Source organism: Diceros bicornis, chromosome X, assembly GCF_020826845.1.
Source record: "Diceros bicornis minor isolate mBicDic1 chromosome X, mDicBic1.mat.cur, whole genome shotgun sequence".
Lineage (NCBI taxonomy): Eukaryota > Metazoa > Chordata > Mammalia > Perissodactyla > Rhinocerotidae > Diceros > Diceros bicornis.
In genome coordinates, this window is record NC_080781.1 from 19,608,295 (window position 1) to 19,623,275 (window position 14,981).

At 47.8% G+C, this 14,981-nt stretch overlaps 1 protein-coding gene and 1 long non-coding RNA gene across 3 annotated transcripts in view; one reads left to right on the forward strand and one right to left on the reverse strand.

Moving 5' to 3' along the window:
- The window catches only part of LOC131400815 (uncharacterized), a 242,689-nt gene extending 237,871 nt beyond the window's left edge, over nucleotides 1-4,818 (reverse strand). For both annotated transcript variants that reach the window (XR_009217462.1, XR_009217463.1), the window contains exon 1: nucleotides 4,502-4,818. This is a non-coding gene — a long non-coding RNA (uncharacterized LOC131400815). The remainder of the gene's footprint in view (nucleotides 1-4,501) is intronic.
- A 1,162-nt stretch (nucleotides 4,819-5,980) lies between these two features.
- The window catches only part of PTCHD1 (patched domain containing 1), a 51,685-nt gene continuing 42,684 nt past the window's right edge, over nucleotides 5,981-14,981 (forward strand). Inside the window, exon 1 of the mRNA XM_058535575.1 lies at nucleotides 5,981-6,427. Coding sequence (XP_058391558.1) covers nucleotides 6,077-6,427 — 351 coding nt within the window. The 5' untranslated portion in view covers nucleotides 5,981-6,076. The remainder of the gene's footprint in view (nucleotides 6,428-14,981) is intronic.

The following is a 14,981-nucleotide window of genomic DNA, read 5'->3' on the forward strand; positions in this document are numbered from 1 at the left end:
ACTCAGATATTCAATCAACACACTTGAGCAGGGATCATCTACCCATAGCAGTGTGCCTCTTTATCTTAAGCAGCCTATTAGGACTTTCCACACATGTGTTCTCTCTTCAACTGCAAGTTTAAACTAAAGAAGTCTCCCTTTGGGTAAAATTTCAGGGAGTACAGTGCTCTGCATAAAACAGCTTCTTGATCAAAACAGGGCTGAGTCCCAGTAGATATTTTGTCGAGACATCCCCATTCAAGGTAACACTGATGTTTGCCAGGGGAGCTTCTCTACTCTGAAAGGAAAATCCTTGTTATACTATGGCCCTTCCCTGCATGTGTTTCCATTCTGCAAGAAATCTTACCTAGAACTTTTAGGATGGCAGAAACACCCACCACTTAGAAATATATCAGTATTACTGAGATCAGGATAGTATAAAGTAATGATAAACACACTATACTAAGTGCCACCCTAAATTGCAACTGCCCAAATATCCTTTGTATGATCCTGCTCTGCATAGCAATTTCATAGTTGACATAGAACTGCTTAGATTTAAGATATAAGCATGAAAATATTTTGTCATTTCTCAGGCAGAAAACGGTGGTGTGATTATTGAAAGCTAATGCATGACACACTTGCTAGACAAGAATAGACCCTTGTTGGAGGCCGGCCCATGGTTAGCGGTTAAGTGCACATGCTCCGCTACTGGTGGCCCGGGTTCGGATCCTGGGCACGCACTGACGCACCGCTTGTCTGGCCATGCTGAGGCGGCGTCCCACATATAGCAACTAGAAGGATGTGCAACTATGACATACAACTATCTACTGGGGCTTTGGGGAGAAAAAGGGGAAAAAAAGGAGGAGATTGGCAATAGATGTTAGCTCAGGGCCGGTCTTCCTCAGCAAAAAAAGAGGAGGATTGGCATGGATGTTAGCTCAGGGCTGATCTTCCTCACAAAAAAGAAAGAAAGAAAGAAAGAAAGAAACTAAATGAAGATAAAAAAAAAAAAGAATAGACCCTTGTTTCTAACTTTATCAAACCAAATAAGCTTTTCTTTTGAGTCCTCATTCCCTCCATACCATGATCAATCCCTCTGGCATCTCTGAGCAAGACTCAGACAAGAGACTGATTCCAAATGTAACAGATGATAAGAATGCCCCCCCACACCCACCCAAAGGGGACTACTTCATTTATTTTATCAACAAATTTAATCCCTGTGAAGGAATGCCCTTGTCCCTTTCAATTTAACAATAATTAGAAAGGCATTTGCTAGAAGCAGTCTACTTAAAATGTAGTGGCAGATATTTGACCCTAAGAAAATAGAGATGCAGTAAGAGATGTATATACAGGATGTTCATCTCAGTATTATGTATAATAGTAAAAATTTTAAAAACCTAAATGTCCAACAATATGGTATAAGTTAAAGAAATTAAGTTTCAGCCATGTGATGGAACTCTATGCAGCAATTAAAATGTTTTATAACAATATTAATTGACAAGAGACAATGCTCATGATCTATTCAACGGGAAAAAATGGTTACCAAACAGAATGTTTATTATGACCTTCAATTTTAGAAAAAGAAAGTGTATAAACATGCTATATACATTTCCAAAGCCCTCCTGCCAGAGACTACCAGGAACATGCCAGTAGTTAAACAAACTAGGTTTATTTTTATTGCAGTGAGAGAGCACATACACCATGGAGAACTGAGGGGCATCTCAATAAGAAGGTGTTCGAAAACACTTATCACAGGCTTTGGGCTTGTGTTAATGATTTGAAGGAAGGGTTACGGCAGTGAGGCTTGCTCTGGATTGGGTGCTGTCAGGAAGCGGGAGTAGTTTTCTGACGGGATGTCTTAATAAATCTCCATCTAGATGGAGAGAAGACTAGACCAAGGCTAAAGCTGCAATTTGTTTTTTAAAAAACCAGAATAGTCACTCATATTAGCTAGAATAGGAACATGTTTGGTCACTTGGTGGTTCATATTTATCTATGTTCTCCTGTTGAACAAAAACCATTCCCCAAAACACTAATATGGCTGATAAGGTCATTCTGTAACTGTGATGGATCCAGACAAGATTAGGACCACTCCATAATCATGTTTGAACCAGCTTCTGGATGGCAGGGACTGATTTTCTTTTTCACACACACATACTCAGAAAAGACTAGAATTCTAGCAAATATCATTTACTAGGTGTCGGTGATATTCCAGGCACTGTTTTAAGTGCCTTACATCTTTTAACCTATTTAATCCTCACAGCAACTCTGTGGGGTAGGTACTATTAATATTCTCATTTTCAAGAAAAGAAAAGTGTGGCATAAAGAATTTAAGTTACCAAACATATCATGGTTAGCAAGTAGTGGAGCAAGGATTCAACTTAGTGGCTATGGAACCAACAGCCTTAACCTCTATATTATATTCTCTATGTCTACAATAAATTGTCAACAGAGGTTACCTTTGAAAGGTGGTGGGAATATAGCGATACAAGTGTCTTTTTGTTTCCTTCTTTTTCTTGTTGTTATTTTCTACAATTAATATGTGTTAATTTTTAATCAGAAAAAGGAATAATTTACGAATGTACTGATGGAACCTCTGTACCCGAGGTCATTGTCCCAAATGCATACCCAACCCTTTGGTGGTTGCAATGCTCCATTGAACGTCTGAAGCAAAAGAGAAGAAAAACCAAATCTGGAGGAGGCAATGCCCTCTGCTCTGCGTTCTGTCTGTCTGTCTCCCTCCCTCTCTCTTCTCTCTCTCTCTCTTCCTCTCTCTCGCTCCAACTCAATTTAGACAATACTAACTGGACTTCCCGCAATAAAAAGTGGCAGGAAGATCTATTCTCAGGCCGTTGTACCTCTGAATTAAAGCTGTCTGCTTTGGGGTGGAAGTTCCCCCAAATATACATGAGGGCAATCAGGAATAGAGCTGGGAGGACTAGAAGCAAATGCCTTGGTCTCAAAGGAGAAGACCTTTCTGTATTGTTGGCTAACACTCCCACCCTGGGCCAGCTGAGCAATGCTGGGTTTCTCCCGCTCTGCAATCCAGCCCAGGCGCTGAGAGAAGGGGCGCCTGCTCGTCAGCTTACTTCAGGGCTTCCATTAAAAGGCCGGAAATTCTAGGGATGAGAGCAAACCAAGTTCAGGAGAACCATTCAGACGGACAAAGACTTCAGAACGAAAAGAGCTTCGCCAAAATGTTAAATGCTCCCAAGGAGACCTGCCGGCTGGTTTCCCTTCTCTTACTTTTGTCGCTGCGCTGGCATCAGGGCACATGAAACGTCTCTGTTCACTCCTCGCGCAGAGACCGACTTTAGGCCTCCTGAGAGGTGCCCACCCACCAGCTGCCGCCGGCTCAGCAGCAAAGAACAGGGCTCACAGTATTTCCCACTGCCACACACACACACACACACACACACACACACACACACACACACGCCCCGGCCCTTTCCGTCTTTCTGTCTGCCCCAGCTGAGAGCCACGCAGGGCATCCACCCTGCCATTTAGCACCTCCGCTGCGCAGTGGTGGGTGGTTTCCCAAAGCGTGTGCCCTCGCAGCCGCTCGCGCTCGCCTCGCCGCTTGCAGGGGCACAAGTCAATGAGGCTTTTCCCTCCGCGATCATCGTGAATCAGCAAAGCGCTGCAGAGCAGCAGCGTCTCCGCGAGCAGAAATTAAGATTGGGGGAAGGGCACAAGTGGAGGGTTGCAGGGGAATTTCTAGCCCCTCCCAGTATCTCCCCGGGGATGGCAATACTGGGCGAGGGGGTGTCGACTAGAAGCTGCCGGTGAACCAAGGAGAGCCTTTGGAAACAGAAAGCGATGTGGAGAATAGCGAGGGTGAGCACAGAAAGTGGACGAGAGTACGGATGGGTAGAAGGACCTAGGCAGGGCTGAGTGGGTGCGCCCCCGGGGTGGGCAGCACAGCAGTTGCAGGTGTTGCTGAGGAAATCTAGGAAGGAGGGTCTGGTGTGGGGGAAGGGAAGAGAGGAACCAAAAAAGGAGGATTTCCCAGCCCACGACTTCCTGTTTCTAACGTGCAAGTTCCCAAGTTCAGTTTGAGAAGTGGAGGGCCACTTGGCACTGGGGAGTCTGGGGTGGGAACGTTAGGGAAATACCTCCCTGAGTCGCGTTCTCCCGCCCATTTCCCTCTTTCTCTCCTTCTCTTCCCCTCTCTTCCTCCTCCTCTTCCTCCTTTCCCTATTCCGTCTTGCTTTAGCTTTGATTAATATGCACGCCCATGCTCAGTAGTGCGGGCCACACTCCAGGGAGCGCGCCTCCAGTCACCGCCGCCTCTCGCTTGACCCTTGGCACTAGGAGGCCAAGCAGGAGCCACTGGAGGCGTTGGATGGGAAGGCCGACCGCTCGGAGCGCGAAGCCTGAGGACCCCTCGCCACGCCCCGGTTCCCACCCCCTTGGCCGGAGAGAGCGCCTCAGTGGCCAGACTCCGAGATTCGACTCGGTCGGCGTTGCAAGGGATGGACCCCAAAGCTTGGAGCGCGCAATGAAACGCGCTAAATTGTACCTGTGCGTGGCCGTTCCCGCCGCCGCCGCAGGTCTATCCCGGGCCCGAAGCCGGCGCCCGCCTTCTCGGGGAATTCTCTGGAGGGGGAGTGCGAGGGGAACCACAGTGGCTGCCTGCTTGCTTACGGCTGGCGCGCACATGCAGACGCCCAACTTTGCCGAGCCGTCGGCGCCCCCTGGGCTCCCCCGCGCCCCCTGCGGCTCGGCACGCTTGGAGACCGTCTGAGATAAGGTGTTCCCCACTCCCACACGCGCATTTGAGGAGGAGAGGACGGAGTGGAGGAGAGAAGGCAAGTAACAGCTACTGACTGCCTGACCAGCTGTTCACAAACACTCTACGCCCGCAAGGGCGCCCGCTCCCGCCCGGCCGCACCAGGTCCCCCAGACCCGCCTGTGACGACAGAGGGAGGAGGAGGTGGAGGAGGAGGAGGAGGCAGGGCGGAGAGCCAGGAGTCCGGGAGCACCAGAGCCCTGCAACTGGCGGCTTCACCGACTAACCATCATTATCAGCACTTTTATTACTGGGGGACGGTGTGGGGAGGTTGAGGGGCACGCAGCAAAACTGCTCAACCTCAATCCACTCTGGAGCGACCCTAAATGAGGGCGAGAAGAAAGATTCTTCACAGACGCCTTTTGGGTGGATGTGCCCCAGACGCACACCCGGACCCCGTGGTCCCGTGGAAGCTGCAGTGTTGGGGATATTTTAAATGGCTCTTACTTGAGAGGAGGCGTGATTTACACGTTCGAGCGTCTTCGCTCCCCACCCCCTCTCCGCACCAGCCGGAGCGCGCCACCACCTGAGCCTGGCGAGAGCCGGGGCGCACGCAGTCTTTGCCTCCTGCTTTCCGCCTCTGTGGGGACTCGGCTCTGAACGGGTCTGCCCGACGCCCCCCAGGAGAACTCTTTACTTTTTGTTTGGAAAATCGGGACCATTTCTTTATTCATCTCTGGGTCTCCCCGGAGGAGGACAGGGGAGGGGAGGGCGTGCGCGGCGGGCCGGGCCTGGGGAGGGGAGCGCGGGGAGGGGAGGGGACTGGGTGTAGCCTGGAATTCTCCGTCCTCGTGTTCCTAGGCTGGCGCGCAGAGTCTCCCCGCGATAGCGCCGCCGCCGCCGCTCCCCGCGCCACCCCGTCGTTGGCCTTGGGGGTCGGGTGAGTGGGGTCATGACGCGCCGCGGGGGCTGCCCCGGGCCCCTCCTGCGCTGAGCCGGGACACGGCCCGCCGCGCGGAGCCCCTCGGGCTGGGAGGCGGCGGGGGGTGGGGAGGGCGCACCGGGTAGGGCGGGGTGGGGGCGGCGCGGAGGCCGCCAAGCTGGGGGGCTCTCCGGGCCGGCGCGGCTGCGGGCAGGAGGGCGTGTCTCCCGCCCGAGGGGACCCTCCCGAGGCGCGGCGCGGGACTCCCCGATGGTGGTGCCGCGGCTTCGGGAGAGCTCCGGGTCTCGCCTCCGCCGCCGCCGCCGCCGTCGCCGCCGCCGCCGCGGGCGCCACCACCGCCGCCGCCGCCGCCGCCGCCGCCCGAGCCCGAGCCCGCGCCGAGCGTGCGCCTCGCCCTCCTCCCGCGCCCGCTCTGCTCTAGGATGCTGCGGCAGGTTCTGCACAGGGGCTTGAGGACGTGTTTCTCTCGGCTCGGCCACTTCATTGCCAGTCACCCAGTCTTCTTCGCCTCGGCGCCGGTGCTCATCTCCATCCTGCTCGGCGCCAGCTTCAGCCGCTACCAGGTCGAGGAGAGCGTGGAGCACCTGCTGGCGCCCCAGCACAGCCTCGCCAAGATCGAGCGCAACCTCGTCAACAGCCTCTTCCCGGTCAACCGCTCCAAGCACCGGCTCTACTCGGACCTGCAGACCCCCGGGCGTTACGGCCGGGTCATCGTCACCTCCTTCCAGAAAGCCAACATGCTGGACCAGCATCACACCGACCTGATCTTAAAGGTGAGACGGGGGGCGGGCGCGGGCAGCTTCTGCCGGCGCAGCTGGCGCGGCTGGCGCGGCTGGGCTGGCTTTGCGCGGGGGTCCGGGCTGAGAGCGCCGCCTCTCCCATCCCAGGCGTCTGCCGCAGGGGCTCCCCTGCACCGCGCGCCCCTCGGAGGCCGCCAGGAGCCTCCCAGCCTCCTGGGCGGGGAGCGTCCGGGTCCGGGCCCGGCCCTGCCCTCGCCGCCGTCGCCGCTATCCGGGTAGCTGCTGCAACAGTTGGGGCGGCGGCAGCCACAGTGCTGTGGTCTGTGCGATTGTTTTGGTTGCAGTGGTCTTGGGGGCGAGGAGGCTTTGGGGTAACTGGGACAGGATGGAGCAGAACAAGAGAAGACCTTATAGAAAGTCTTGCTACTTGAAAACAAAATACTATGCTTGGGGGGATTCAGAGACCCCTCTCTCCTGTCCCCATTTTTGCTCCCTTCCTCTGGCCCTGGAGTGTTTTGAGAAAGGCTGCTTAGATGGGCTGTGACGGGGCAGAAGAATGTGAAGCGGGATGGTGAAGAAAATGCCTCCCACCTACCCAGAAAGAACTGTGGTCCCAGCACGAGGACAGGGGCTGCCCTGCTGCCCTCTTCCCCGGAGCGAGGTAGCCATCTCTGTTTTCTAGGGTAGGAAATGATGTTTGTGATTCGCAGTTATTTCATTTTTCACAGTAGCTCCTCTCTTCTGAAATGCAAAAACTTCTTTGAGAAAAGAGGGATTCGACTGATCCACTTTTATTTGGGTGCATTTGGGCATGAGGGTGAGGGGCAGAGCCAGCAGAGTGAGGACAGGAGCCAGGCTGTGTGGCCCTGAGAAGAGCGCAGGAAACCAAGCAGCTGGTTAGAGGGTGACACTCTCAGAAGCAGAAACAGGTTGTGCTATCAGCCGGAGGTGGGAATTTGATGTGAAAAGTGAGGTTAATGGTGATAACTTTCAGGAAGTTCCTAAGAAAAGCAAAGGAGTGAGGACTAGAGATGGAAAAGTGGAGATCTTGGGAGAGAAAAGCAAAAATCGGTGACAATGTTCCATTCAAGTCCCTGGTGGGGAATATGGGGCTTGTTTACTTAAGGTTCTCCTCTGGGGAGGGCAGACAGGAGCCAGTCCCAACTGGAGGTGGAGGGCTGGAAGGTGCTGGTTTTGTGTGGTTCTCCAGTCCAGATCTGGGATTAGAGGCCAGTTAGATTTCTAGTCTACTTATCCCAAAGGGAAGCAGCCAGTGAACCTAGGGAACTCTTCCTTTTTTTTTTTTCCTCTACAGGTAAACCTTTATCCCTAGAGACAAGCTAATTTTCCTATATTATTTCCCTCCCTCTATTTGTTGACATGTTATCAATCAGGAATTAGTAAAGAGGGAATCTGACTGGGGACTCAGTGGAATTAGGACCTTCCCACATTGGGTGGCTTGTGATATTTTTATTGACACTCATCTCATCACGCATACTCACTCATCACAGAACCTTAGTAATATTAATCCCGAGATGTTTGCTTTTCTCATGATTATACTTCCAGCATCAAAGTGGTTTTTTCCCCAATACTTCAGTGAACATATTTTGACACACAGATAAATACTGCTCAAAATGCTTTCCCAAGAAAACACGTAGTAGTTTCATCAAAGGCTTAAGGAAACGATCATTTAGACAGTCCTGACAGTTGGAAAGCTGCCCCATCTTTTGATAGATGATCTACTAAACGATGTTTCTCTTTGTATTTTTTTTGAGGTGATGTTTCCACTGGCTTTTTTATTTTTTTTTCCCTAACCATCACGCCACTGTGACGGGCAGTCACCAGTTACATTCACTCTCAAGGTTAATGAGACATCAACAGGCAGATCAGATCTCTTTGCAACTGGATTGTTTCTCTCCTATTTGATTTTGATCTGTTTAGGACAGAAAACTGTATTATAAAAGAAAGTTGGGACTGGAGAGAGAGGGAGGCTGGCCTTGCCTCCATGTCTAAATGGCAACTTTAAAGGACGGCAGTCTGGTCCGTGAATTGTTTTAAGAAATGGATGGTTTTCCATGTTCTAGGTGTCCGGGAAAAATCAAACCAAGTTGAATAGTGGTCAGAACTCGTTTCTAGCTGATGGCTCTCTAGTCAAATGAATTCATACAGCTTATAAAAACCCAGACTTGTGAAACTGAGGGAATTGCCTTCGATTGTACATATCCACTTTTTCTTTTTACATCCATACCTATCAAATATACTCCCCTGTATTTGGTAGGTATGGAGCCGGGGGACAGAAAAATGGACCTGGTAATGTAAAGTGTGGGAATATGCATTTATCTTTTTTTTTTTTTTTGTCTTTTTTCCATTAGAGACATTATGAAGACTTGTCCTTTACAAAAGGTGTTAGGAGTGAAAGAGTTACTGTTTCTGCCCTTACTAGTGTGATTCTGCTCCTTTGTTGCTGGCTTCGAGGATAGCACTGCCAGTTGACATTGTACACAACACCAACCAGCCCCTGCCTGTTTTATGGCATGGCATTGCAAGTGAAGTGGAAGAAGCATGACCAGGATTTGAGGCGTTCACAGGCCCCACTACAAAACTGAAGGCAGGAACTTGCAGGGCTGTGTCGTTTACTCCTCATAGTGCTCTGCGGTTGTTCCTATTCAGTGAAGGAGATCTTTCTTGGGATATTAGTCCAGCTACTTTCTGATCAAAAATAGACTGCAAAGGGATGATGACAAGAAATGAAAACCCAGGTTGATTTTTTTTTTTTTTTATGAGGGAGATCAGCCCTGAGCTAACATCCATGCCAATCTTCCTCTTTTTGCTGAGGAAGACCGGCTCTGAGCTAACATCTATTGCCAATCCTCCTCCTTTTTTTTTTTCTTCCCCAAAACCCCAGTAGATAGTTATATGTCATAGTTGCACATCCTTCTAGTTGCTGTATGTGGCACGCGGCCTCAGCATGGCCGGAGAAGCGGTGCGTCGGTGCAAGCCCAAATCCGAACCCGGGCCGCCAGTGGCGGAGCACGCGCACTTAACCGCTAAGCCACTGGGCCGGCCCCTGATTTTTTTTAGATATAATTGAGAGTATCACAGAAAAAAAATAATCCATGTCTGAAAGTCCAGCTGATCTGCTTTGGAGGAGCTTTCTCAAATTTTTGCAAGTGACATGATTGCCATACTCTGACTCTGCGGCATAGAATTTGACCCCAAACTATGAGAGGGGTGACTCTCCCTAGCAATGGTTTCCTCTGAAGGCTGCGGGGCAAAGATGTAATTTTGGGCAAAAGTGGGTGGGGCCTGATGGTGCTGGCAAGGGATCAAGCGTTAATTTCTGAACCTCTTTAAATGAATTTTGATCTTCAAATTCTTCTTTTCCCTAGAAGATTAAATTTTAACAGAAAATTCATGATGTTTGTCTCAGAGCAAATTTCAGAGTAGTGTCTCACAAGCTTTTATAGATATGTTTCCCCTTGATCACCTACAAAGAAGTATAAGAAGGTCTTGTTGATAATTGATCTGGGCTGTGACCAAGACAATACTTAGTTTGTTCCAGATTCATCTATGTAGAGTGAAGAACCAGTTTAGCCCAATCCTTAAAATAATGATAGTACCTTTATAGCACTTCATAAGTTATAAACACACAGTATGCTTAAATGCAGTAGACACCTCCATAGGCAGGAAAAGTGGTGTTATCTCATTTGACAAATGGGAAAACTGCTCCTTAGAAATTAACTGATTTGTCCATGGAAAAAAGACAAGGACAGACCCACGACTGTGACCCAGGGTTTTTGACTGCCAATCAAGTGCTGTTTTCACTATAATTTACCACCTCTAGTATGATAAACTACTTGAATGATTTAAAATGTACATTTTTGTTATCCAAATGAAGTATGTTTGACCAAAGTCTCATACCTATCCCATGCCATTGCTCTAACAGTGGTAATTGGATCATAAGGACATTCTCTTGATGATTTTGCCTGGTGTCAATGAAAATCCACACATAGAAACTTTACATGCCTGAAATAAAGTGTAATATATTTGTAACTAGCAGTATATAAAGATAGAGAGAATGTTTTACTGGGAAAATCTCTGGGTTATTAAACAAAGCTATTTCCTGTTCGAGCAGTGTTCATTGGCTGTGCTCGGGGATCCGGGTGGTCCAGGTAGATGCAACTCCAGTACCTCATATAGCCCCTGGCACATAGTAGACCCTCAGTAAATACTTGCCCAACAGACCTGCCCTAGTTCACTCAGACATTTGTGCGATGGGTAAAGAAAATTCCATAGAAACTACTTTGAAATGTATTTTCAAAGTGACATTTTTATTTTTACAACTTTACAAGCAGTTTCTAGGCTTCTCTTTTTCTGAGATACCATTCTTCCTTCCTTGATAACCTCTAGTCATATCAAAACATATTTCAGTTTTGAAATTGGGTAGGGGCATTTCCTTTGCACAAGATCCTTGTCTTCAGAGTAACCTCATAGGATATTTTATTCTAAACCAAGCAACGGACACATCCTCACTATGCAGACATTCTTCCACTTACTGGGGAATCTCATTTTGTTCAAATATTGAGTTTCTTTTTATTTAAATTTTTTATGTTTAAATAATACATTAAGTAGAATTAAGTTGCAAAACGAAATTAATCAAATCTAACTTGGAATTATTTAATTTAGGCTTTCCACGAAGGGCAGCATAACTGCTAGCTCAGGGTCACAAAGACCTGGTAGCTGGATCAAGAGCCCAGTTTTTCTTAGCACTTTCAATGAGTACAGGAATTCGCCATCATTTCTTTCTCTACAGTCTAAGGATCAGCAAATTCTGGCCTATTTTTGATCTTAGAATGAGTTTTTACATTTTTAAAAGATTGTAAAAAAAACAAAACAAAGAAGAATATGAGGCAGAGATGGCATATGGTTCTCAAAGCCTAAAATATTTACTCTTTGATTCTTCACATAAAGAAGTTCCTATACTGTAGTCCAAAACTCCTTTATTGGAGCAATTTCAGGAAGTTAACACTGTTAAATAACCACTAAGGCAGCGGTTCTCAACCAGGGGTGATTGTGCCCCCCAGGGGACACTTGGCAATAATTGGAGACATTTTTGATTGTCACACCTGGGGGTGAGTTGCTACTGGCATCTAGTGGGTGGAGATCATGGATGCTGTTAAACATCTGATGCGCACAGGACAGCCCTCCACGGCAAAGAATTATCTGGCCCCAAACCCTGCTTGAAGGGGTTCACTTGTGTGTTTCGTTCGTTTTGTTAGGATTTTTTTTTCAGCTGCATCGATTATGTAAAGTGAAAAAATGCCAAAGAGAAGTCCACATCCAAAAATCTTATAGAACTTTGACTGGGGACAAATACTATGACCTCTGAGGAGATGCTCTTGGGGGCTGATGTGCAGAGAGCAGATTTTTCCAGTGTAACTTTCTCCAAGATGCAGTTATCCTGCTCTCTCCTATAGCTCTGTCCTTTATGGTCTAAATCCCCTTTATGGTCTAAAACCCAAGAAACTGAACACAGTCTAACTGCCAGAATGGCAAAGCTGCTGAATTGATGCTGGCCTTGAGACTTGTTAGAGCGCCCGTGATCTGCAGTCCTGTCCCTCAATCTGTAGAGTCACCCACCAGGCTGGGCTTCTCCTGACACTGTGTAAGACCCCACTGTGAGTGGTGACCTGCCGAGGAGGCAGCGTTTTGTTGCCTAGTCCAGCTGCTTTGCTTTTCTGAACATAAAATGACAAAAGAAGAGCTTGCATCCAAGGAACAGGGGATCAAAGACCCTTGGGTTTGGAAGGCACCTTAAAGGTCATCTCCACAGACACCGATGCTGGAATCTGCTCTTAGCATCTCAGGGTGCTTTGTCTGGTGACAGGTGCTGTGATGCCTTGGGCAGTCCAGTCCCTTCAGTGAGTTATCCAGGCAGCAGATACTCTTAGAAAAGGTTGAGCCCAGGCCTGAAAGGGCAGCATTCGTGCATCTGCTGGGCCATCCAATTGCCTTTTGCACTTTATTTTTGCACGGGTGGAAAATTAAGCAGACATTGAGATTGCTTTTTATTCTCCTTTCATTTCGTAGGAGGTTCATCCAAATAGTCCAAGTACAGTAACATTCTAGGGCTGTCTGACTTCTAAGCACGTTTCATTTGTGTGAATAGTATCCTCAAACGGCCACTTCACTTGCCTTATTTAGATTTAGGGAGCAATCTTTTACTTCCCCGTATAGATAAGCATTTGGGACAAACTGGGTAAACTGCTAATTTAAACTGAGATTTAAATATAAAGCTGTAGTGTGAGAGGAAGCCCACCTTTTTAATGACTCACAGTATCTTGAAAGATACTACATTAAAGTCAGAGAAGGGTGATTTTTTTTTTAATTAACACAAAAACTGAACCTCTCAAGATTCACCAGACTTACAAACCTCACAGAACAATTGAGCATTTAACTGGCAACTCCTTATGATAACAAAAAGGAGCAGTAAGCTAACAGAAGTTATTTGTTCCCGCCTGAGAGCTTGCAGCATCCCTTGGCACAGGAGCTAGGGAGATGCAAGGTGCTAGGGATCTGATCAACTTTGACTTGGTGGGATGAGCCATCTGGTATCTGACTTTGGGGCTCACTGTGAGCCCCAGCTGATACTTGGGATAGGCTTGAAGCAGACCTTTGAAGTCACCTGCTTGGTAGCACATCACAGCAAGCAGGCCTGTCTGCAGCACTGCCTGTGCTGCCGCCACATGCCCGGAAGGCCACAGAACTTCTGAGGAATCCTGCCAGACTGATTTAATGACCAGCAGGGGAGGTGAGTAATCTCTAACCTTTAAAAGCCAGAAAAAAAAAAAAAAGAAAGGAAATCAACACCAGTTGTTATCTCATATGGGAAGCCCTAAATAATATGTCATTCCTTCAACTTCAGAATTCATATTTTAAACAAAAGGAGGCAATGAGGGAATAGGGAAGCTATTTTTATCTTCTTGTTCTCTAAGAAATCCTCTTGAGAATATTGTTTCTGGTATTTTGAAAGATCCCCATTGTTAGGTCTTCCACTTTAGGTTTAACCTGTGGGCTCCAAGTACAGTTGAGGATTTGAGTGCGAGCAGTTACCTTGGGAGGTGATAGCCGAAAACACCTACGAAAGTAAGGAAGTGGGGACAGGAAATAGGGAGTAGCAGGGAGCCAGTCCAGGGAGTATTCTCAAGCAAGTGTCCACTGCGGGCACCTGGGGCTCAGTCTCACTGGGGAACTCTGGAAGACACTGTAGAACATGTGTCCAAGTTATTCCAACTGTGGGAGAAGAAGCCAGATATTTATTCCCCAACTCTCCAGCCATCGTTAATTGATCCGGCTGCGTCCGGGGGCATTAAATAAATCTCTGGCAATTCCAGATGCAGTAAGTGCCCTATAATCAGAATTGTTTTGTTGTTGTTTTATAAAAGCCTCAGGCAAAGAGCTGCAGGTGTTTGCAGTAAGTGGCCTCAGCGTGTAGAGGTGAGTATGAGCTGAGAGAATATGGGTGGGACCTTGAGAGCATCTGCCCTAAGGGTCTTACATCCATCTAGAGTTATACATCTAGGAGTTTAGGCCCCACATTCTTAGGGGATGTTCAACCCTTCACTCAACAAGATGGCCGTGACCGCATCTCCATGAAGTTTACAGGCAAGAATGATCCAGCATAGCTGTTTAGTTATTCTCCAATTTGATAAGCAACTGCCATTTTCAGTTTCATCACTGGATAGTGGTAAAGATGATTTCAAACAGGGCCTGGACACCACCAGGACTTGTGGTTTTATATGCCAAACCCTCACATTTGAGTGGCCTGTGTCCAGCCCCTCTTCCCTTTATGAATACAAGAGAAGTCTGCGGGCCCCCATCTCATGGCCCCATCTTCACACATCTCCTTTTGCTGTTCTCCCTAGAAATGGACTCACTCCTTACTTTGAGGTCAAATTCATATGCCTTCCCAGATTCATGGTTCCCTCCTTCCCTTAAATCTGACTTTCGGTCGTATCCACATTCTTTGATGCTTAATTATACACTATTCTATAATTTTCTGTATTGTCACATGATAGTTTCTCATTAGCAAGATCATAAGCTCTTCAAGGGCAGGAACAATGTCTCATGCTCCCAAATCTCTCCTAGAACCTAGCATAATGTGGAGTGTGCGGCAGGTGCTTAATAAGTTGTTGCTAGTTGATGGCTTATGGGATTGAAAACGTGCTCTTCCCTCCCTATTGATTTGTTTTAGTCAAATATAATTTTGCCTGGTAGCACGATCATGTGATTTTTTTAGATCTGTCTTCATTCTTCATCCTTGACAAATCTTGGTTCCAAACTTGATAATAGGCAATAAGCATCCATTCTGCTTCAGGATCTGCTGACATTTACTTTATATCAGGAGAAATTCTTACAAAACCAAACACCTGACCACCTCTTCTGGTCCAACTACAGTTGGAAAGGCATAAATTTGACCTCAGTCTCCAGGGATCCATTCCCATGTTGTTCCCAGCAAGCACCCTCGAAGTCAGCTCTCCACTACACATCGTTATTTGCATGAAGTAACATCTCAAAACATTGGCCA